At 35.2% G+C, this 25,812-nt stretch overlaps 1 protein-coding gene across 1 annotated transcript in view; it reads left to right on the top strand.

Annotated features, from left to right (window-relative positions):
• The window catches only part of PIK3R1 (phosphoinositide-3-kinase regulatory subunit 1), a 91,609-nt gene extending 68,622 nt beyond the window's left edge, over positions 1-22,987 (top strand). The window contains 12 exon segments of the mRNA XM_074282371.1: positions 2,496-2,627; positions 3,970-4,171; positions 4,367-4,446; positions 16,358-16,463; positions 17,156-17,254; positions 17,364-17,544; positions 17,881-18,006; positions 18,839-18,981; positions 19,344-19,520; positions 19,623-19,691; positions 21,212-21,382; positions 22,527-22,987. Of these exon segments, the coding sequence (XP_074138472.1) occupies positions 2,496-2,627; positions 3,970-4,171; positions 4,367-4,446; positions 16,358-16,463; positions 17,156-17,254; positions 17,364-17,544; positions 17,881-18,006; positions 18,839-18,981; positions 19,344-19,520; positions 19,623-19,691; positions 21,212-21,382; positions 22,527-22,716 (1,676 nt within the window). The 3' untranslated portion in view covers positions 22,717-22,987.
• The last annotated feature ends 2,825 nt before the right edge of the window (positions 22,988-25,812 follow it).

Here is a 25,812-nt window from a genome sequence, read left to right as displayed (position 1 = left end):
TTCTCACTTCATACATACATGCATACATACATACATAAGTATATATACACATATGTGTATATATACTGTTTATGTATATGTATATACATATATGTATATATACGCAGTTTGGGGGGGATGTATTTTTTTTTGAAGACATGCTTTATGTTCCTTTATCACCACCCAAGTTAAATTGTGACCCACAGGTCTTTCCACACAGAGTACAGATGTAATATGTGGTTAGTTGTTCTTTGTAGGGCCTGAAGTGGTTTGAAACACTACCAAAAAATTGCAGGGTTTTTTATTTGTTTGTTTTCTTACCTCCTGTTGTCTCATACCAGTTAGTCTTGGTGCATTTTGGTTGTGTCTGTCTCACGATATTTTGTATTATAAGTTTTATAACCTTATGAAGGTAAGAGAACGTTTGCTAGGGAGGTGAACTGGGTTTATGATAAGGGATGTTCAAAACACCATTTTTATTTCCTGTGCAATGTTGGAGTGATTTTGAACATTCTTGGATATTCACTGCCCATTTTTCTAACCATTCAGGCTTAAAATGTTAGCATCATCTTTGATTCTTCCCTTAGATACCTCATCTCCCATATACACATATATGGTCTTCAGTTCCTTTGTAATACCTTACAATTGTCCCTTCTCCCTGCCATCACCCCCAGTCCAGATCCTCATCGTCTTGCCACCATCTTGATTCCTACCATCTTATACATTAATTCTCTATACCAGTGACAGATTAACCACTCTGAAAGACAACTTTGTGCATGTTATTCCCTTTCTTAGAAACCTACTGAGACTTCTCATTGTCTACAGGAAAAATGTTTGAAGCTCATAGTTATTAAGCCCCTACAAAATTTCTAGTTTTTTTTTTTTTTTAACTTGCCCTCACTCTTCAATCTCCCATTACCTTGTTGACAAACTTTAATCATCAGCCAAACAAGACTACTTATCACTATGCCATTACATTCCTTACATCCCATGCATTTCTTTTAATAACTTTAGTTACATTGTTCTTCCTGCTTGAAATATCTTCTCTTACCATCTCCTTTTTCATAAGTCCTTCAAGGCCCAGCTCACGCTACCCTATCTCCAAAAACCTTTTTTCATCTGATTCAGGCCTTAGTGGTTTGTCCCTAAATTCTTTGTCTTTGCTCTTTTTGAGGAATCTGCAGATGCCTTCTGATTACCTGCTTCAAATACCTTCTTTTCCCAATTCCCTCCATACCAAAGCTATTTTCTTAAAGCACAGGTTTAACTATGCCATTCCCCTATTCAATAAACTCTAATAACTCCCTATTATTTCTAAGATCAAATAAAAATTCTATTTGGCATTTAAAATCTCCTAATAGGCTATAACTTAACTTTCCAACTTTCTTATATATTACTTCTCTTCCATTTTTTTTCAAAGTTCACCCTAAATGCCTACTTCTTGATTCTACTGCCCCCCAACTTAGTTCCTACTCCTCTTCCCCAAAATTAATTTACATTTATTTTACATTTTACATTTATGTGTTTGTATATGTATATGTACACACATATATACACACACGTGCACACACACATACATACATGCACGTACACAAGTGGTCTTCCCCCAAAATATCAAGAATTGTAGAATTTTCCTTTTTGATTCTCAAACTTTGATACATACTTATTTTTTATTATGATTATATTTACCTTTTTATGTATATATTGGGTTTCCATAACTGGATATGAACTTCATAAGGCTGAGATTTTATTTGTCTTTGGTGTAATAAGTGCCTATTGGGAAATAATTTGCCATAGTATTGCTTAACTTTTCACTCAGTTGAATAGTTTCTTGAACAAAGTAGTTCTGAAAATTTGGATGGCTGTCCAAATAGCCACATTGTTGTTATCTTGCGAATAGTAGATATTTTATTACTCTTTATTGAATATTAGCAAAAATAGCTTTAACCTTATTATATACTGTTACATTTTCATCCTGATGATTGGCAATTGCTGAAATTTTCTAACATTAATTCTAAATAAATTAATGTTGATTTGTAGGGTTCCATCAGTGTATTTGTGACCATCACAGCAGGAATAATGTGGATGTGATAAATAAAAACTCTTGTATGCAGATATGAGCAATACATTTAGAATGTTAAATTCAGTGTTTTCTAGAAAATTTATGTGGTGAGAGCAAGGTTTTCCTTCAAAGGGAAGCATCTAATTATGCAAGTAGTAAAATTAATAGTATTAATCTGTTCAGCAAATAAACAGATTTATTCAAGTATGCAGGAGATCAGAAACATGCCAGCAAGTACCAGTAGGGACATTGGGCAGTCATGGACATACTTATTTTTAAATCCCATCAGTCTTATTTTTAATAAGTATGTCCATATTTTTAATATCTAGCAAGATATCAAAACTATTTCCACTACATTTTGGTTTGCAGCTTAGGAGGCAGGTGTTTTTAAAAAAAAATTACAGACATGTTAAAATTCTTGACACTTAAAAATATATTTCTTTTTGTTTTACAGATGCCTCTTTGGTGGACTTTGATGTGATCGATGTACAGGTCCTATCAGATGCTTTCAAGAGGTATCTCTTGGATCTGCCAAATCCTGTCATTCCAGGGACAGTTTACAGTGAAATGATTTCTGTAGCACAAGGTTGGTTTTCCCTTTTTAGACAACTCAATTAAGCATACATTTAGACATCTCAGAGAACTTAATTAAATGTTGTTTATAGAGCCAGCTTACCTTTTCAGGCTGATTACACTTTATTTGCACTTTCATACTGTGCTCCTGCCCAGTGAAGCTACATCTCTCATCTCCATCTTTGTACAAGCTCTCCCCTTTGCTTGGAACACTCTGCTTATTTACCTCTGCTTCTTGGAGCCTTTATTTCCCTCAGGTGCTTTCTTTCTCTCCTTCAGGAAGCCTTTCCTTATTTCCCACTTGTTCTCTCCCTCCTGAAATCACTTGGTATTTATGTTATATATACCTTGTATTGTCTGTAAATCTATTGTATCCCCCTTTTTGTTGAATCGTGTCTCATTCTTGTGGAGCTGTGGACCTTAACACACTGATGCTGCCCCTGAAGTTTTCTTGGCAAAGATACTGGACTCTTTTGCTATTTTCTTCTCCAGTAGATTAATGCAAACAGAGTTTAAGTGTTTTGTCCAGGGATACACTGCTAGGAAGTGTCTGAGGCCAAATTGGAAGTCAAATCTTCCTGACTCTGGGCATAATGCTCTATTTATTAAGTTATTTAGCTTCCTTCTGTATCCCATCCCAGTAAAATGTAGCTTTTAAAGGTGCTTTACCCACTATAGATACTTAATAAACTTTCTTTCTGAAAAAGAAAATGTTAATATTAAATGGCTCATCTCTTCCTTTGAAACTGTATTGCCTCTTGTGTATCCTAGTCATAAAGGCATCAAATAGAAGTTTACCCAGAGCTGTGTCCACATGTTGAAATGGCTAATTGTTAACCTTTTATCAGTATTGGCAAAGTTCACTATCAGCAGAGGACACAGTGTTCAGAGGTTCAGTGGTAGTTTCAAGGAATTGGGACAGGAGACTGGTGAATGAGTATGCTCATTTGAGGATTTTTTTTTTCCCTTTTTGAAAGATTATTACAGTATGTGTTCACAAAAGATGAATGTCAGCTAGGAGCTATACTCTCATCACATGATTTTTGGGACAGGATATCGTGGTTAGTAACTTTAAAAGTTAGAACCTGTGTCGCTTATCTTATGCATCTCCAAGTTAGCCAATCAACTACCAGCATACATTCAGTTGTGGCTTGTGCCAAATGTCTCTTAGGTTTCCATTTGGCTTAAGAAGATCTTACTTTCTTGCAAAAGCACTTTGTCTAATGAGAAGAACATTTGTTCTGCTCCTCATGAAAGCTGGCGTTAACTTTGCTCCAATTAGTATTTCTTGTGGAGTGGTGGAAACAGTGCAAATACTTGCTGATTTCTGAAACAGTTTCTGTTTCTCCTTGTAGAACTACAGAGCCCTGAAGAGAATGTCCAGATGCTAAAGAAGCTTATGAGGACTCCTCACATACCTCATCAGCATGGGCTCATGCTTCAGTATTTGCTAAAACATTTCTTCAAACTCTGCCAGGCCTCTAGCAAAAATCTTTTGAATGCAAGGTCTCTCTCTGAAATTTTCAGCCCTATGCTTTTCAGATTTCCAATCACAGGGTAAGTATGTGTGGGGAAAAATACTGGTCTTGCATTTGGAAAAGTAGTCAGCTTTGGGGGTTAAACATGCTTTAAAAGAGTCAATCTATTAATGTCTACATGTTTGCATCTCCTGTTTATAGAGAAAGATTCGTGTTTTCTATTTTTCATTTTAAAGCAAAAGATTACTAATAAGAAACCTTGCCTTTTTTATAGCTCTGATAATGCCGAAAACCTCATAAAAACGATAGAAATTTTGATCTCAAGTGAATGGAATGAGCGACAGCCTGCACCAGGTCAGCCCCCCTTTCCCCTTTTTTTGTTTTTATTATAGTTTTCTTAAAATTTAAGGAAGCTTTTCTCTTCCTATTCTTTTCTTTTTCTTCACAATTAATAAATCTCTTAAAGAATTCAGTTCCATTTAAAATGCATATTTTGTGATAAAGATTGAGCTGGGAGTCAGTGTGTATGGTACTTGTTTGCTGGTTTCATGCTTCAGCATTTAAAAATGGGAGTATAGAAGTGTCCTTCTCCAACCTGATTGCTTTCTTATTTTTGACATTCTTATTTTTTTTTCTAATACTTATGAAATAGGGAATTTATAATTACTCTATAATTTGAAGCATTTTGCAATGTGTGTTTTGGAAGCAGGTATAATGAGAGAGATGTCTATCCAAAAAAATAACAAAAACCCAAAACCCAATTATTTTTCAGTAATGCAAGCCGAAAGACGGACTCTTTGATGTTTATAGCAAGCTAGATACTTTTTTGAAAGCTGTCTGGTTGGTGTTCCATTAGTTATTGAACAGAGCAGGAATCTGACTCAACAAGTGGTAGCTTTCATTTGAAATCATAGATCTTTCTTCTTATGAAAGAGGTTTTCTTTCACTCTTGATCCGTGTGGAAAGGTGACGAGTTTTGAGAAGAAATGAATGGTGATCACTTATACTTATGGTATATATGCTATGGGAACTTGTGTTTCACTAATTGTAATTGATGTTTGGAATTGAAAATTTTGAATATTGCAGACTTGTCATGAAGTATAGAGTATACCATTCATTAGAAGGTATTTCGAGCTTCTACTTACCATTTAGACTTTCTTGGTTTCAGTTTCCTCATTTATAAAATGAGAATAATAATTTTGCAAGATTATTTTGAAAATCAAATGAAATAGTGTTTTAGCAGGTATGATAGTAAAAGCTGAATGAATTTGAAATTGAGATATTTTTGTTTAGTTATATCAGACTCTTCATTGACTCCATTTAGGGTTTTCTTGGCTAAGATCATGGAGTGATTTGGCATTTCTTTTTCCAGGCAGTCAGGATTAAGTGACTTGTCTAGGATCACACAACTTGTCCAAGACCAGATGTAAACTCAGGAAGAGGAAGTCTTATTGAGTTCAGGACTGGCACTCTGCATTATAGTGCCATCTAACTAGCTGTTCTGAAGTCAGGATGACTTAAATTCAAATCTTCCCTCATGATTCTTAATCCCTTTCAGCCTCCTTTGTCTCATTTATAAAATGAGGGGGTTGGACTGGATGGCCCTTAAGGTCTTTTCCACCACCTCCTAAGTCCTACTATCCTACAGTAATGTGACAATATCAATTTCATTATAAAAATGTTCTCTTGTAGGTGTATGGCTATCAGCTGTGTAGGAGTAGTAATGCTGTGACTGTCTATAACAGGTATCCTTATACACAAATGCAGGAATAACAGTAGAGGATTACTATTTGGATCTATGAATGTATCAGGTAGTATTTATGGGAGAGGTTTTAGCACATAGAGTTAGGCTGCTATGTAAATTGAATTAAGTCACTTTAAATAATTTTAATCCCTAATTTAAAAAAAGCACAGCAATTAAATTGTGCCTATATTCATAATTCATTTTTAAAGCAGCTTTCTGACAAAAAGGTTCATACCTGTACTTAGCATTTGGTGAAGAAGTATCACAGTAGGATTAGCTCAATCATCTGTGTAGAAGAAGAATAAATAGACCTTTTATGTTGGCTAGAATATCACAGAAAGGCCAGCACTTAAGCGTATATTGGAGCAGGCTTTCTAAAATGCTTAAAGTCTAACTTCTATAAGGTTCCCCAACCCTTTTGACCAGTGTGGAAATGTGAGAGTAAATGCTGGTCTTTTATACTTATGGTGTACATATTGTGGGTGGGTGGGGGGGAAACTCCTTAGATTCTGAGGCCCTAGAGGTATATTCAGACACAGCACAGATATTTAACTCTGTGGTATTATTAAGTTCTCTTTGGGGAATGCCCTCACATGTGATACAGCAGAGGTATGGAAATGATTTCTGAGATTGGTTGGCTCTCCATACTGCCTGTGCATAAGATGAATGTACTTCTCTTTTGAGCCTATTGTCCAGATCATAAAAGATTTGACTGTCATTTGACCAGCATTGGTCTATGTATTGGAAGTGGTTGTTCCCTGCTTTTTAGGAGTTTATGGAGTATTAGAAAAGACTAATCCAGAAAATGTATGAAAGTAGTAAATGATACAAAATAATCCATAATTATAGGATAAACTGTAGAGAACTGATGCTAAGCTCTGTAGGAATTCAGAGAGGAGGGAGACAAGTAAGGATTGAATTGAGTTGGACCTTGAAGCTTGGTTTAGAATTTTCCTAAGGGAAGGGAAAGAATCCCTGAAAAGTGCAGGGATATTAAAGATTCAATATGAAAGAACAGTCAGCCTTGCAGTACTTTTAATCAATCTGGCAACAGTACTCCAAATGCTGTAACTAATAAAATATTGTTAGGCAGTAAAGTGAAACTTGTTCCTTATGTTAGAGGGTTAAAAAATACAGAAATTTGTTATTTGCTTATTTGAAATATATTGTGGTCATAGGATGATAACATTGACAGAGACATTAGAGACACTGTAATTCAGTCACACATACGGAACTAGGATTTAATCTCATTCCTGATTCCTTATCAATGGAACTTTCCCTGATGATTTGTATTCACTCTTCCTTTTCTATTGCTATCATGCTTAATCTGGACTTTGACTCCATTATTATATTACTCAAATATACTGTTGGCATATCTGTCAAATCCCATTCAAATCTATCTTGCAAAATTCTGCCCACCAAGCCTTCTTTAAGCACTATTTTCATTATTAAAATTGTGTTGCTTTCCTTTTTCTAGGGTTGTTGTGGGTCTCTTGAATATTGATTTAAACCCAAACTTCTTAGTTTGATTTTAAAGACATCCCACCTATCTTTATGCTTCTGATAATAACACTTTCTACTACACCAAGTTGCTTTTCCACCATTTGTATCCCTCTGACTGTCAAATCAGTTACTTTGCCCCATTCACTTCCAACTCCATGCCTTTCTTTGAACTTGAGGAGGCACATGGTATGAAGTGCCTAGTCAGGAAGACCTTTGTTGAAATATGGCCTCAGATGCTTATTAGCTTTGTGACTCTGGGCAAATCACTTAACCCTATTTATTTTAGTTTCCTCAACTGTAAAATGGGGATAATAGCTTTTACCTCTCAGGGTTGTGAGGGTGAAATGAGGTAATAATTGTAATGTGCTTAGCATTGTACCCAGCATTGAATACATGATTAATAAATACTTATTCTCTTTCCCTTCTTCCTGTTTTCATCCAGTCCCCCTACCACTCCATGCAGCCTTGTGCTTGTTGGGGTTGATAAGTTCCTTTCCTTTTACATTGAAAAACCCATGGTATTCTATTCTGATACTCCTAGATTGATAGTGGAAGCTTTTTTTTTTTTTTTTTTTTTTTTTTTGGTAGTTTATCCTCTCTAGCCACAGCTTCCTAAAGCTTAGTTTCTCCAAAGATTTCTGTGGCTTAGAATGGAACTTGTTATAAAGATATTGGCAAATGTTCCCAGGATAGTCAGTGATACTTAAGTGCAGTAATTGAAGTATAAAATTGTGCCTTTAAGTCAGATGAGGAAAATTTAAAAATTGTCCTTGCCTCCCACCTTCTCTGCCCCTAGCCTTCCCTCTCCCCTGCAACTGCCAAGGTTAATTTTTAACCTCCAATATAATTCAATACATTCAGGTTGAACCTGATGCATAAATTTTATTAAATGCCCTAGGCCTGATTTTCAAGCAAGCTTATAAAAGCAAGTCCTAGAGCAGAGAAAATGGCCTTGCAAGACTTTTTTTGTTGTTTGTTTTCTAAAGATCTTTTGGATCTAATCTTTTATAGATAGATAGATAGATAGATATATAGATATATAGATATATAGATAGATATAGATATAGATATAGATATCTAGATATAGATCTATATCTAGATCTGTATCTAGATCTAGATATAGATATAGACCTATATCTATATTTAATATTGAAGTGGATATTTATTTTTTATTAAAGCCTTTTATTTTCAAAACATATGCATGGATAATTTTTCAACATTGACTCTTGCAAAACCTTGTTTTCCAAATTTTCTTCTCTTTCCCTACCCCCTCCCCTAAATAGCAAATAATCCAATATATGTTAAACATGTTAAAATGTATGTTAAATTTGATATAAAATTGAGGGCTGATTGTTTTCAAAGGGGAGAAATTGGACTTTAAAGAAAATCCATATATTGCTTGATCAAGAGGGAAGAACAGAATCATGTTCTGTTGGAAAAAGAAAGAATATAGTTGTGATTTGTCTAAGACAAGGGAAAATAATGTCTGTGACTTTCAGCAAAACTCTCTTCCTTTCTTCTTTCTTCTCCCTCTCTTTTCCTTCATCTTCTCTTTTTCTCAGATTTACAGACAAGTTTAACTTTTAGTTTGTCTGTGGAGGCTTTTCCTCTTCCTCTGAAAGTGACAAGAGGTTAGAGGAAAGTGGCTGGGAGGGAGGAGTCATCATCTTACTGTCAGGTGACAGGCAGATTTTTTCCGGTGACCCAGTGAACAATAGTCTGTATGGAAAGGGAGGAACTTTTAAGTTGATATTCAATTTTTAAGTCTAGCTATTATGCAAATATATATTGACCTGCATTTTTGACTACAGTTTATAAATCGAGGGCATGCTCCAGCTCTGTTCAAGGGAGGGACAGTATGGAGCAGTGTGGGGGAAAGTTCTGAACTCCAGTTTTTGCTACCCTTGGTTCAAATTCTGATCCTGCTCTTTACTTCCGAAGTAACTCTTGAGTCAGTTACTCATTTCTGTGGATCTCAGTGTCCTCATGTATAAGAGGAGGGCTAAGGTTAGAATGGGTCCCTTCCAGTTCATTGACACTCAAGACTTTTTTACTTCTTGTGGGTATAAATAGGTAGAAAGAGGTAGGATTTCTCCTTTGGCTTACTTGGAGGAAGAGAGGAGTGAGATAGACAGAGGAGGTAGCAGATTTTGGCAGAGAGGCAGCATAGTAGATAAGAGCGCTGGTTTTGGGAAAATCCAAGTTCAAATTCAGCCTCAGACACAATAATTATGTGGCCCTGGTAAAAGGTCATTCAACCTCTGTTTCTTCATTTATAAAAAGGGGGTAATAATAGCACCTACCTCCTTTGGTTGTTTCTATAATAAAAGGAGATGATATTTATGATGCTCTTTGAAATCCTGAAAGTGCTTTTTAAGTTATTAGCAATTAGTTAAGCACTGCTCATAAAAAACAGTGAATGTATATTCTAAAAGCTTTCAGTTTACAGCAATTATCTGAAGCACATATTAATGTTTGTTATCAGATTTAAACTTTGAGAGAATTTTGGTATCATATGGAAGCATTTTGTTATTGTAATTTAAAATATTTGCCTTTTTCATGTCTCGTTATAAAATATTTTTTAAAATTTATGTAAAATTGTGTATATTTTATGGCATTTAAAATATTTTGCAAAATGATTTTATTGATTATTTGTTATGAACAATTTTCAAACTGTGTTCTAAGGCTCATAGAATCTGGGTCTTCAGTATGACTACCAGGAATTGAATTGCTGATGACATTTTTGATTTGCTTTTTATACTAGGTCTTCTAAAATAGTAAAATTTGCCATGCATTATACTTTTAGAAAAACCTGATACATAAGCAAATGTTATGGATATGTTAAATTTTATCAAGGTGTCTTTTGGACATAATCTAGTTTAAAAAAATTACATACTTTGTCCTTAGGCAATATTATTGATGTTAGCATTTTGTTAGGTAATCAATTTATAGAGTTTGTGTTCACTTTTTGGTAACAAGTGATTCTCATGTCGAGTTAAGTAAACTTAGTTGACTTAAAAATTCGACTTTATCAAAAGATGGCCTTGGAGATTGAATTTGTAATTTTCTTTCAGGAAACATATACACTTTCTCTTTTTGCCAGTAGAGGGCTCCCTTTTTTAAGTTATTAGGGTTGCCGTCTTTTTTTTTTTTTTTTTTTTTTTTTAATGAGTTTTTCATCAAAGAGAAGGATGCATTGAGAAGTGATTTATCCCATTTTCCAGTAATATCATAGCATCTACATAGATAATAGAATTCATGAAGAATTATTTGAACAAACTATTTCCAAGTATGTATTGTAAGACCTTTTCTAGTAAATAAAAAGAGGTCTTCTCTGATGGATAATTTAATTTTAAAACATAATAAATATCTTGGTTGATTTGGAAAATAATTTAATCTTTAAAATTTTGATTTGATTGAAATGAGAATTCTTTAGATATGACAACTCTTGTATGCTAAGAAAAAGAGGTTTCTAAGATGATGAGCTTTATTTACAAAAACAAATGATAGTACATGATTAGCCTGTAGCCTAAACTGGCTACATGCTAATCCTGTAATTAGCTGGCAAATATTTAAATTTTAAATACTTTAATTTAATTTTGCCTTTTTATCAGGAAAGTTGGATTTTTATAGGCTAGACCACAGAGGGATAATTTCTAAATCATTCTTGAATGTCAAAACATTTTAGCCATTTTATCAGAGTATCTCTTGCATTATGAGAGTAATCCTAAAGTATGTTTTTGGTGTTTGTATCTGTTAATTATATGTCAAGCCATGGCTATTTCTTTTCTTAGCCCTGTGATCACTCAGTATAGTGCTGGATTGCTTTCCAAGTGTAAAATGGATATTGGGAAGACCCTTTAGCTTCAAAGGAAATGAAGAGGTGATAATAAGCACAGAATAGAAAGCAGAAAATCATGAAGAGGATGTAGGTTTTAGCTTCTTTGCATGTGACCAAAAATAATTAACGATCATTTCTTTTGTAGCTTGGTCTTGATTCTTTTTCTCCTTTCTGTGCAGAAAGGAAATGGGATAGATTCTCTTATTGTGCTCACAACATCCATAGAGGTATCTAAACTGATACCTGTGATATTTTTGGTCAGTCAGACGAATGTGCTTTATCTAACAGTATAGCCTATACTCTTCACGGCTCTCTTCTTCCCTATAACTTCCTCACATACAGGAAACAAAAACATCCTCTGGGATGATTTGATTCCAATGTCTTCCCCAACTTGTCCTTTGCCCCACATAGCCATCAGATAAAGCATAATGTGAGCACACCTCTTAATTATTAGAAAATAGCGTGGCAATTTAACTGTCAGGCAAAATCAACCTTGCAGGAATGACTGCAAAGTTTCCACATGGTTGTGAAGTGCTCCATTCATGCCTCATAATAATAGCTTTACTGAGAGACCCTCCCTTACGCATATTTTGGGATCTATAATTTTAATCCCTTCCCTGCCAGTGCTATTAAGTGGACCAAGTCTGGGATGAAGCGGCTTCATAAGGGTCTTCAGATTGCACCTGTAGTAGCGGGTTCTGCACAAGTGTGGAGGAGGAGAAGGAAGAGGAGGTAGCCGGGAAGATTGTGAGCCAGTTACTCTGTATGTGCCTGGGTTGTTCTGAGAGGTTCAGAACTTTACAAGGAAAGCTTTGATTCTATTTTTTGCTGAACTAGCTCAACCACTTCCTGTGTTTAGCTGCTCATAGTGCCTTGCTTGACTGCCGGTTACTTTAGTCCTGCAGCCAGTTACAGAGCTTATTTTAGGTCTGCTTACAATGGCCTTCTCTCTCATGTGCTCGGCTAAAACGAGAAAGTTAGCCCCGAGTTGGCCACTTGTTAGCTGATGACAACTTTTACTTTGACTCTGGCTTTTCCCTCCCTCCCCCCACCTGAAATCCCTGGCTCAGCAAATATTTGAACCTGCCCAAGTTAATCATGAAGCTGAGATCTTTATCTGAGAGAGACGTGCCAGCGACTGAGCTTTTTTTTTTTTTTTTCCACAGTACAGTACTGAAATTGAGTTCGCTTTTTAATGATGAGCCAGATAGGAGTGGATCTCCTCGGACTGCACTGAGATTGCATCTGTTCAGAGCAGAGCAGAAGGAGGAGGGTTCAGCTTTTCTGACTACATGTTTCAGCCGTTTCCTAGTGGATTTTATGGAACGTTAATTGAAAGCTGTAGAATTCCTCTTCAGGAAAACTTTTCTACCCCTTCCCTCAATTGGTTCAGACAGGATTGGAACCAATTTATGAACCAGTTGGGGGAGTCCTGGGGGCTTTTTCTATTTTCTTGTTGGAAAAATAGTTTTGTAGATTTTTCATATTGTTGGATCCAGGAATATCAGAGGAAAACATTTGCAATGCATAACTTACAGAGTAAGTTGTTTCTGATTTGTCTCCCCCTCCCCCTCACTTGTATTTCACTCTCCTGAAAAGCATGAGGTCTTCTCTTCTAGGTTGCTTATGGATTTTGTGAGTTGAGGGGGGTTTTAAGCAGTAGAACGGCGATAGATCAGAGTAATTTTTGTGAGTGTGTATGTGTAGGGACAGCAGGGAAAGATTGTGTTTGGATTGGAAGAGAAGGAAGGAGATAATTACATTGTGCTTGGTTAGAAGTTGTTCCTAAGCCAGGTCCTAGGGAGGCAGTGGAAAATCACCTGTCTCTCTGTCCTCCCTGTGCTGGCTTACCATATGTTATCACAGCAAGCTAGACTAGTTTGGGTTAAGTGCTAACTTGATTGTACAAGTATAGCTGTCTGGAATTGGCTAACTGAAAAGTTATTTTAAAAAATTGCTTTAAATAGTTTTAATTTTTCTTTGGGGGGGCAGTATGGTATCTTAATTTTAACTTTAAAAGATGGGGGGAGTCAGTCTACAAGTTTATATTAAGCAGAAGACTGTAATTTAGCATTGACATTTCCAGCCCCTCACTCTTTTGTAAGTGTCTTGGTCTCTTTTAAATGTCTTCTTACCTTATACAGATAGAATTTGGAGGTAGGATCACTGGAATGGAGGATAGTGAGAATGTACACATATACAGTACAAGTGCATACGCACAATTCAATGGCTTGTCCGTAGTGTCCATTTAGTATGTGGCCAGATGGGATGAAAATCCTAAGAATAAATTTCAGTGCCATCTGTACTCTTCATATTGTTTTAAAAAATGCATGATATACATTAAAAAAAATAATGCAGGCATTTTTTCAAGGACTCTGCTAACTTGCCTAGCTGTTCAGATAAGCGCCATTTGTCTAGAAAAGTTGTGTTTTCTTTCTTTAGAATACACTGAATTTAGTAGATCTGATTTATAGTGGAGACTTTAGGCCTCAGTGGAACTAAAAATTATCATATACATACAAGAAATTCATGTCTTATTTCTAAATGCTGATAAGATGATATGTTGGTCTCTAAAAAGAGACACTGTAGGGATAGTATAATGAGTAAAAAAATTGTAATGAGATTTTCTACTCTCTGAAAGAATTAATGGCAAAGTTAGCTATAATGATGGAAGTAAGGGTGAGGAATAATTTGTTGCTGTACTATACTCTGCATTGTGATGAATAAACCATCTGTGTTTGGAAAGGCATATTAAATTGCCTAGTTTTCTTCCATTTTATTACTTTAGTTCTCATTAAGGATTGACAATTATGTTTATCCTCTATGTTAATATTCACTTTCATGCCTATTTCAGTTTTTTTTGGAGGGGGGAGGGGTTTTCATACAATTATGTTCAGCTTTAAAATATTTTGCAGAGGGGGAAAGGTTTTCTGTCCAAGTCTTATAAAAATATACCTCTGATGTAGTGGTAAATTTTAAGGGCTCTGGGCTTAAAACACTCAAGTGAATTAAATCAGAATAACATTTGTCTATCTTTCAGTAGTTAAGAGTACTTGGTCTTGTTATTATTCTGCTACTTAAGGAATATATAATCTACCCTAAATGTAGAATTTTGACATCTTCGTAAGATTTTGAAACCAAGAAATGACCTGGCTATCTGTAAACCCAGATGCACTAGGGAAAGGGAAAAAAGGGGGAGGAAAAAAAAAAAGCTACGTGCTGCAGCATATCAGCTTTTGTCAACCTGCCAACAGTGGAACGTACCATGCTGCAAGGAGTCATAAAAATGAATTAGAAAACTCCGTGCTAGGAAAGAACCGTCATATTAAACACCTTTTTGAGTAGATGAGCTTGCATACATTGCAGTCCTGTTAAATGTACAGTCTCCCCGAGATTGAAATAGTGTTAAGATTAGTATAGAACAAAATGATGAAGCAGGAGGGGTCTGGTGACATTATTCTGACTTGATTGGCTGGGGTGTATGATGTAATAGGTTACAGTGCAGCCCCTTATAGGTTTTAAAATGAATTCCAAGACACCATTACAAAGAGAGCCTGACTCTTTTCTTATAACTGAGCTTAACCAGGGAAACTCTTATACAAATGTACAATACTGTTTGGAATATGGAAGACCTGGATATAGACTGTTCTAAGACAGATATACATTGTGGCACAGACTTGATGTTTTACATAGAAATGGATCCTCCAGGTAATGCTGCAGTGTATGATTGTGTGTGGAGGGCTACTTCATGTTAGTCTTTTGACAGCTGCTGTCAAATGTCCTTTTTATATTTCTAGCCTTGATTTCTTTTTTTTTTCCCCACGGATAAAAATGAGTTGGAACATAATAGAAATTTAAGAAACTGTTGGTTTTCATGTGAGAAGCCAGGATATTATGGTAAATAATTATTATTACTTGGATTGAAGTGAATTGAATTCAGACTTTCTAGTTCTGCCTTTTGTTAGTTTTAATCCTTTGCTGTCTGGGTCATGTTGTTATTGTATGTTGTTTTGTGGTTGAAATGTTGCATCCTTTTTTGCTTCTGCTCTTTGGGGTGGGGGATAGGAGGAAGAATGTGAGAGAAAGCGCTGGTACTTTGCAGTAATAACACATTGCCATGTACTTTTAGTGAGAGCATTTAAAATATAACAATGCTTACAACTTAATTCCTGGCCCGAAAATATTCTAAATCAAATACTCAGTTTTACTTGCTCTTGTTCATTTTAAGATATTGTTAAAAACAGATATGACTTGGGCTTACATTTATTATTCTTTAATTTTTATGAAACCTTAATTTATTTGCACAAAGAGCTGCAGAATTTTTCTTAAATAAAATCATTAAAAAAAAAAACTTTTAAACTACAACCCCCTCCCCTAATTTCAGAATTATTTTGATTTTTTTAAACATCTCTTTCCTTCCCCATACCTCCCCAACTCCCCAATTTTAAATCTTGATTCCAGCTTTGTCCTTCCCCCTCCCTCCTTTCCCCAGCTAGTAATTCAGAAGTGCTGCAGTATCTTCCTTGGCACTTGCTAGTGTATGTATGCTGCTTTGACATTGAGAAAGGGGGATGTGGTTTTTAATTAGTCTTGGCATTTGGAACACAATTTATTCAGCAGAATATTACGCTTAACACTAAGGATATTTAGGTCACAGATGGGTTTCTTAAAGTGGTTTTTGGCAGATCAGTGCACAAAATACTAAGGATCAGAGAAACCTAATTCTTCTTCCTGAAACACACTGTTAGAGATGAGCTGTTTTTATTACCACAACAGCATTTGTGAAAGAGAGCAACCAAATTTCTCCTTGATAATTAAATAGGACGAGGAAATTAAGCCGGACTCAATTCCTCATGGTCATATGTTGATGGAATGAAACAGACACCAATTTCATTATAAACAAACTGGAAAATATATTTTATTTAAATTTTTGTCACTTATCTGCCTCAGACAAGTTTTCTTTACTATACTTTGAATTCTTTTGATCCATACTTTGAAATATATTAAACAAAACTACCCAAGATATATTCAGGAGTTGCTATTTTCAGGACTGTATTTCCTAGTTGTTTAATTGTTTGCATACACTGTAATGTCATTTGTCCTAAGACCAATAGGTATAGTTTTTATTCTGGACTGAATGAAAATAAACTTTGTTTCCCCCTCTCCATCCTTTGTAGCACTGCCTCCCAAGCCATCCAAACCCACTACTGTAACAACTAACAACGGTATGAATAACAATATGTCCTTACAAGATGCTGAGTGGTACTGGGGAGACATCTCAAGGTAAGGCAGCAATACAAAGTGATTGTATATGTCCCATTTATGTTTCTCATTATTAAGAACAGGAAAACTACCAGCTTGCTGGGATCCATTTCAAGATAGCTTCCAACATAAACATGAAGCATAGTTGGCTCTATTCCAAAGATGACCAAAAAAAGTCACTGGGACTTGAGAAGCAATGAGGGCCTGATGCCTTATGAAATTAAATACTTTCAGAGCTTTATGATTGTCTGACATGCCTAGGAAGAGCTTAAATTAAAAGGGCAGTGCTTTAGAAACAGAGTAAAAAGTTGGACCTTCTGCTAAGAGCAAAACTTGCAAGATTTAATCTTTTCACATTTATACCAAAAATGAACAATGGTTTTGAAGCCTATATCATAATTGGGGAGGTTGTTCCTAGCCATGTCGATTGTTCAGAGATGTTGGAATAGTTTGGAAGGACTTTTTGTGTAAGGATTATAGCAGGAGATTGTTGAATACTTTTTTTTTTTGGTTTTGTTTTGTTAGTATTTGTGTCAAGGGACTTGCTTATATAGAGACATTTAAGTGAGAGAGAAAGAAAATTGCTTTGTCTCCAAATAAAACCAGAATAATGAAATTTAATCTGGAAAGAAAAAAAAATTCAGTTGTTAAAGCTAGAACTGCTACCTCATAGAAGTGGATATTTATTTTTGTTACTATTCTTTTTACTTCAGGGAAGAAGTAAATGAAAAGCTGCGTGATACAGCAGATGGTACCTTTTTGGTCCGAGATGCTTCCACTAAAATGCATGGGGACTATACTCTTACACTTAGGTAAGACTTCATGTAATGGAAATCAGCACTTAAATTGACTTTAAAACACTTTCCTAAATAGAAGTTGCACTTTAGAGATTAACACTGTTTTCTGGTATTTTATTCATAGGAAAGGAGGAAATAATAAATTAATCAAAATATTTCATCGAGATGGGAAATATGGCTTCTCTGATCCACTGACTTTCAACTCTGTGGTTGAACTGATAAACCACTACCGGAATGAATCTCTAGCTCAGTATAATCCCAAACTGGATGTGAAATTACTTTATCCAGTATCCAAATACCAACAGGTAAATGAATCCAATTATGACTAGATTTTTAACAAGATATTACTTGTAAATCACTAAAATAATTCTGAATAAAGAAAAAAATTGTTGAAGTAGTCCATTGATTTATATTTGTACAAAATCATGCTTGAAAATTTTGCAATCAAGAATGTCCTTTCCTTCTTTTAAATAGTTAAATGGAATTTTGTGTGTTCCTGAATAGGTGTTTTTTTGGTTGTTTTTTTTTTTTTTTTTTTTTTTTTTAAACAAGGGCCAAATTAAATGTCTTTAATCTTAAATTTACTGAGAAAAATTTTAATTCAATTAAAATTTTTAAAAAAAATTTAATCTCTTTTCCAGGATCAAGTAGTAAAAGAAGATAGTATTGAAGCTGTAGGAAAGAAATTACATGAATATAACACTCAATTCCAAGAAAAAAGCAGAGAATATGATAGATTATATGAAGATTATACGCGTACATCTCAGGTAAGTTATTTCTAGTCACATTTCAACTTCAGAATTTTTAGGTTATTGGATTTTAATCTGGTCACCATCTGGCTTTGGGAGTCAGATGGTATATAAGTTTGATTCTAAGCTCAGTCCCTTACTAGCTTTGGGAAAAATGTGAGGAGCAAATTTTGTGGAATATGTGTGTGTGTATGTGTAGTAATTATAATATATAATCAGTGTTTCTATGATATAGTGTTATATTTGTCTTTTAAAAAACAGGATCAAGTACATATGTATTTTATATACATATGCATATATAAAATAATCTATATTTTTAAAATATTACTAGAATCATAGATATAAGAAGTTTTATGTTGGGGGGTTGTGTATGTATGTGTGCGTGTATATATATGTGTGTATATCTATCTGTGTCTATCTCTCAAAGGGTGATCTGTGATGGGTCTCTTCCACTTGCCTCTTTGCAAATACTTATCTGAGGCAGATAAGGTGGGGAAAGATGAATGCCATAAGATACTGATTCATAATGGGATAGCAGTTCAAGGAAACGGTGTGTTTAGTGATCTTAGAAAGCTTTTGTTCACTCATTGCAGTTGTGTCCAATTTTTCATGACTCCATTTGGAGCTTTCTTGGCAAAGCTGCTAGTAGAATGGTTTGCCATTTTCTTCTCCAGTTCATTTTACAGATGAGGAAATTGAGGCAAACAGGGTTTGAATTCAAGTCTTCCTGGTTCAGCAACATACCCCTTGGATGAATGAAACCAATCAAATGTTTTGTCTATGTTGTGATGGATATTGTCTGTTTGATCTGAAGCTTTAAATCTTTTTAAAAAAAAAAATTACATTGCAGGAAATCCAAATGAAAAGAACAGCAATTGAAGCATTTAATGAAACAATAAAGATATTTGAAGAACAGTGCCAAACCCAGGAACGGTACAGCAAAGAATACATAGAAAAGTTTAAACGTGAAGGAAATGAGAAAGAAATACAAAGGTCAGTAGATATTTAAAGGGTTAATATTTTTATTTGGCCTAAAATTCCTGAGTCTCAGCCAGCTTTCTCTGTGGTGTATAGTTTAGAAATGGTATTTTCTTTAGCTGAGATAAAAACTTTGGGATGAAAATGTTTTACTTTTTTTTTGCTGAGGCAATTGGGCTTAAGTGACTTGCCCAGAGTCACAAAGCTAGGAAGTGATAAGTGTCTGAGAGCAGATTTGAACTCAGGTCCTCCAGATTTCAGGACTGGTGCTTTATCTACCATGCCACCTAATTGCCCCTGAGTTGAAAATTCTTATCAATTATATAGAAACCTCATGTATGAGCCTACTGTTGAACAAGTCTGTTTCTTTCCTCCAGGATTATGCATAATTATGAAAAGTTAAAGTCTCGAATCAGTGAAATAGTGGATAGTAGACGAAGGTTGGAGGAGGATTTGAAGAAGCAAGCAGCTGAGTATCGAGAGATTGACAAGCGGATGAACAGCATTAAGCCAGATCTCATTCAACTGAGGAAGACAAGGGACCAATACTTGATGTAAGAAAATTGAATTGAAAGCTAACAAAGCAAACTATTTGTAGGTGATGTATTCTATATCATTATACCCTGACCTTGATTTTTATTTTGTTTTAATTATAGGTGGTTGACTCAGAAAGGTGTCCGACAAAAAAAGTTGAATGAATGGTTGGGCAACGAAAATACAGAAGAGTAAGTATCTATCCACAACAAGGGTATTGTCAAGACATTTCTTGACTTTGGGGGTGGGGGGGAGGCCATAGGCATCAGGGTCTAAAACAATAACCTAGGCATATAAGATTAGGGAAATAAAGGGAGGGCAAATTATTTTTATTTTTCTATTGAATAGAAAACTAAAAGCTTTAATTGGTTCTTGAGAATGCAGTAAATGGCCTTTGGAACACAGATTTAGGATGTACACAAATAGAGATACAGGATCATAGACTTAGTACCATAAAAGACTATAGGAATCACCTGGTTCCACCCACTCATTTTACAAATGAAAGTAAGGCCCCAATTTTTTTTTTCCTGCTAGTGACAAAAATTAAATGACTTGTCCTATATCACACACATATTAAATGTCAGGATCAGTATTCATAACAAGTCTCTATTTCCATATTTAGTGCTTTCTATATGGTGCAGTAGACAGAGCATTGGACCTGGGAATAAAGAGGGTCTGAATTTAAATGTAGCCTTTCTTAACCTTTGTCTGACTTGGTGTTTCTTGAAGTGTAAAATGGGAATAAAAGTAGCACCTACAACTCAGGTTGTTGTGAACATCAAGTGAGATAGAATTTGTATATAGCCTTTCATTTCTCATTTCATTGATTTACTTTATTTGATGTCTCTTTCCTGGAGTAGCGGAAATTCACTAAGTTTGGAACCGCCTCCAGGATAAACTAGTAAACCCTCTTAGAACCTAACTAGACAGAAAGTTTAGGTCACCAGCATTTTTCCCCTCTCCTCTGTAAAATGATCATGGATATTCATAATAATGACCATGAAGGAGGTACAGAGATCCAGAAGTGTGTTTTGAAATTATCAGAGGAAAAATTATGTTCTGTCAATATTTAGAGTTGTTTTCATTCTTTGGAGAATATTAGAATAGTCCATCTCCCAGGATTTTTATTGAGTGAAATTGTGAACAAACAGTAGTTTATAGTATTCGGGTATTTTGCTATTGGGATTGTACATGGAGTTCTTTGATAGCAAGCATATGATATGTTCAGGGGGCATTTAAGGTAGTAACTGATATCATTGCAGGATCTCTAGCAACTGACCCTGTTAAAATAAGAAAGATAAGGATTTTGAGCCAAATCCTTCTCTTGCCTCAAATATGAAACTGTTGTAACATTTTTGTCTAGACACTAAGGGAGAAATAGTCAAGGCTAACCCCAGGCTAGAACAAAAGGAAATCTGAAACGATGGTCATCACTATAGTTCTGGATTTGGCACCAAAGCACCCAGGTTATGCTACCTGTGTGACACTGGGAAAATCATTTAAAATCTTTGGGCCCTAGTTTCTCCATGTATTAAAATGAGAAGTTGGATTAGTTAGCCTTTTAAGGTTTCTTTCTACTTTACATTTCTGATCCTGTTTTGTGGATGTGGGAAGGCCTTATACAAATGGTAATGATGCATCCTCTCCGTGAATTAGTGCAGTGGCCAACAATATGCATCTTAAATATAAAATCTTTTTTATTTTTGTGCAGCCAATATTCAATGGTGGAAGATGATGAGGATCTGCCGCACCATGATGAGAGAACGTGGAATGTGGGAAGCAGCAACAGAAGCAAAGCAGAGAACCTCTTGCGAGGCAAACGGGATGGCACTTTCCTGGTCCGAGAGAGCAGCAAACAGGGATGCTTTGCTTGCTCTGTAGTGTATGTATTTTCAGTGAATTTTATTTTATTTCAGATATTTCTTAAAATCAGGATTCATTTAATCAATAAAAACTTTTGAAGGCTCTGTATGTGACAAACTGCATTAGATATTACTAGGGATCAGAGGAATTAAGAAAACATATTTCCTTGTCTTTAAGGGATTAAATCACAGAAACCAAGGATTACAGCATAGAGCACCACTGCCATTTGATGCTCACCAAGGCCATGTTGGGCACTGGTCAACATGGCTTAGACAGATAAGACTCATTGAAATTCATTCTGACAAGTCAAGTATAGATTCCTTTCATTTTAGTGTATTTTGAAGGTGTCTTTTCAGTCGTTTGAGAATAGTCTTGAAAAATGAACTTCAATTTAATAATAGTACTTCTGAGGTGTAAGTTATCTTAGTAAACAGTGGCAAAAAGACCATCTTTGATATAATTAAGAGCATCTTGTAGGAAACAGGGTTTGATAACTTTAAGTAAGGACTATGGATCTGAAGACAAGATTTCTATCCATCATTTCATTTCAGCTTTGTTACAACCCAGTGAGGTTTGGGGTATTAACCTGGTTTTATAACTGAGAAAACTGTAGTAGTTTTAGGTAGAATTTAACCTAGATCTTCTTGACTCGAAGCTCAGAGCCCTGTCTACTATGTCACAATGAAGAATATTTCATAATAGAAATAATAGCTAATATTTATTTAACGCCTCCTATGTGTCAGGCACTGTGCTAAGTGATTTATAATTTTATTTCACTTGATCCTCACAACAACTTTAGAAAGTAATTAATATTATTATCCCCATTTTGCAGATCATGAAATTGAGGCAAAAAGAGGTTAAGTGCCTCTTCACAGTCACACAGCTAATTAAATATATCTGAGGCTGTATTTGAGCTCAGATTTTTCTGAATCCAGGCCTGATACTCTGTGCATTTTACTTTCTATCTGCCTTAGTATGAGACACTAGCAGTGTAAGAGTAGTCATTAAGCTATTTACTAAGGGAGAAGTCCTTAACTTCCAGCCAGTTTCTTACTTTTTTTTAATCTCTCCTTTATTTCATTCTGTAATTACAAAGTTAAGTCTTTCACAAACTTGGATCTCAGAATAACTAAGTTTTCTCTCTTTCCTTTTCTCCTTTCTAGGGTGGATGGTGAAGTAAAGCACTGTGTTATAAACAAAACGCCGACTGGGTATGGATTTGCAGAGCCATATAATTTGTACAACTCTCTGAAAGAATTGGTGCTCCATTACCAACACACGTCCCTTGTCCAGCACAACGACTCTCTCAATGTCACCCTAGCCTACCCAGTCAATGCACAGCAGAGGCGATGAAGAGATCATACTGTATCTTTACCTAAAGTTCTGCAACACTGAGGCCTCTGGAAAGCAAAGGGCTCCCCTTCCTCCCCACCTCAGCCTAACCTGTGATTTTGAGCTGCAGAAACAAAGCTGTCTGTCTTCAGATAGGACTAGAGCTTTCTTCGGGAAAAATAAAAGGACGCAGGGGGAGAATGCAGCCTTGTGCTGTGACCGCACGTTTCTAATCCGGAGTGATAGTTTTTTGTTTTTGTTTTTGTTTTTGTTTTTGTTTTTTTTTTTTTAATTTAAAAAAAAAACATGAAGAGGAAAAAAATGCTAAATCTCTGCCTGCAGGGACATAGAGGCCTTTAACTAACATGGTGCTTGTTTACGCTTTCTGAAGCTTTACCAGCCTGACGTTTGGACTATGTGGACCGAGGGGCAGGCAGGGCTCAGCAGCCCTGTTGTGAGAATTGATCAGTCCAGCCTGGATTGGATTTTGGCAAGCCACTGTGCTCGGTGGACCCAGACACATAGCACTGTGGATTATTTCATTTTTCTGATGAATGAATGAATGAATATGTAGCAGAAAGACACTTCCACTTAAAAGGACACTTTAAGAGGGACACTTTAAGAAAACTTTGGTTTTGTGTCTGTTCAGAGGAATTGCTGTAGTAGCCAAGTGCCAGGAAGTGTTTTGTTTAGACTTTAAAACAAAACAAAACAAAACAAAAAAACAGAAAAAAAAAATCACCACCAACAAACCACCCAGTTTGGAGAAATCAAGCTTGGAGAGAAATAAGACTTTAATTGAAATACAGTATATATATATATATATATATAATATGTACATAATATCGGATGACTAACTATCGAATAGATGGCTCCTATCAAAACCAAACAAGCTTCTCTTTTCATTGTTTTGCTGAAGGCTAAATCCTTAGTGCTATGCAATTCTTCCTTTTCATTAAGTTGTATTTCAATTTTAAATGTACCTTCAGAATAAGCTCCCCCTCTTCCAGGTTTTGTTGCTTGAAAATGTTGTTTCCCCTGATTTTTTTTATTAATATTCATTTTGTTATTTTTTTTAAAAGAAAAATGTACAGGTTGCCAGTAAAAATTGGCTTCAGAATTAAAACTGAAATATTTTACAATTTTCCTTGTACAGAATACTTGGCTGTTAGCCCAAGGTTAAAAAGTTCATAACAGATTTTTGGACTAAATGTTTTGTTGGGCAGTGCCTGATAAGCTTCAAAGCTGCTTTATTCAATAAAAAAAATATATGAATATTACAAAATATCATTGAAGTCCAACAATATTGTTTTAAGACTCTTAAAAATACGGTACCTAATGATGTTTATTTAAAAAAACCATTGTAAACTTCTTATATTTGATGGGGTGGGGTGAAAAGGGGAAAGAAAGATGGATGAGAAGGGAAAGATAATTTGCACCTTCTTCCCTTAATGATTGCAGAGAACAAATGAAGTAATTTGTTTTAGGTTTTTCCAAACCCTTTTGATTTATTACTCATAGCCAATAAATGATAGTCTAACCAACCACTGTAACCCTTAAACTTCACTCATCTGGTCAGATATTTCAGTTTTTAGGAAGCAAATTTCTTAAGTATGTTTGTGTTATTCATAGAAAAATACTTAAGTTTGTTCGGACACCTATTTATGGTCATTTAAAGGTAAGCCTTTAAGAGTGTTATTCTTTCAGAGTTAAGATTCCCATTTTCTAAAATGAGTAGAAGGGAAGGCAGGTTCTAAAAAAACATTTTGACTGTGACAGCACCAGGCATATTCCAGCTGACCATTTTTTGGGGTACAAGAACCAAAGACGTGTCATCATCATTGCCCACATTGCATCAGTGGTATGACCATTCCAAAATTCTTGGCACTGATTTTTTCCCAATTATCCATATAATTGTGTTTTACTTTGCTGGAAGCAATAGGAATAATCTAGTAGAGTTATCCTTCCAATTTTAGGGTAGGTAGAGGTATATTTTCCTTAATTTATATATATATAAATCTGTTTTGTATATGTACTGAGAGGAATAAATCCTAGTAGATTCTCTCTGGTCATTGTCCACGCTAACACAAGTCTGGAGACATCATTTTAACTTTGAAAGTGCTGTTAAGAGATTGGTTAAATTCATCTACACTTCTTTTGCCTCTCCACTTCTGTTTCTGTGAAAGTTTTTAAGTTGCTTTTGGAAACCAGTGATTGACTTTGTTTTTCTGCGGAATGTTATATCTTTCTCAAACTGAAATCTTTCACATATTTAAGACAAAAGTTCACTCTTATGTCCAAGACTGTCAGTCCTAAAATTTAATGAGTTGGTTTTTTTTTTTTGAGCTATATAAAACTCTTGATCATCCCCCTCTCCTCTTCAAATGAATTGGAATTCATCTGGACTGAATTATTTAATAATGCTACTTTGTCACCACTTTGAGGGGGGTGTGATAGGATTAGATAAGATCTCATGTGTCACAAAAGTATAACAGTATATGGTAGTTAAACTAGCTTTCATTGTAACCCAGATACAGCAAGTGAAGAAATAAAGATGGATCAGAGAGGAATTACATTCTGTAGGCACACAAGAACAAATTGCTGTTTTTATTTCTAAGAATTTTTCTCAATATGATTTCAGTGGAAATGTTGAACTTCCAACATTTGCTTTCCTTGTAGCCAAAAAGCACATTTGCAGGTTATTATTATTATTAAATCATGAGGCAGAATTCATAGCAACATATCATAGCAAGTTATGCCATATATACGATATTACAGCTCTGCCAAATGCCTCTCTGATTGCTGAGTAGCATGCCCATCATAGTTGTACTTCCAGACATTTCACCAGCATTCTGCAGTGTCCTTTCAGTTAAATCCAAAAGTCAGTGCTAACAAAATCCAAATTGAAGCTTCCTATAGACATTAGTTGACATATATTAGAGCTATTTCTGAGAACTGTTTTATTCACCTTATTTTTCCCATCCATGTGATATCCCTAGAAAGAAAAGCTAAAAACTAAGGTACAAAGATGCCATTACAAGGCTGTAGGAATGGGAGCATTGGTCCTCATTCTCATTACACGGGAAGGAAGGAGAGATCATAAGTACATGTAAAAAC

This window comes from Sminthopsis crassicaudata, chromosome 1 (genome assembly GCF_048593235.1).
Source record: "Sminthopsis crassicaudata isolate SCR6 chromosome 1, ASM4859323v1, whole genome shotgun sequence".
Lineage (NCBI taxonomy): Eukaryota > Metazoa > Chordata > Mammalia > Dasyuromorphia > Dasyuridae > Sminthopsis > Sminthopsis crassicaudata.
The sequence above is the reverse complement of the archived record's forward strand: the minus strand, read 5'-3'. Positions and strand labels throughout refer to the sequence as shown.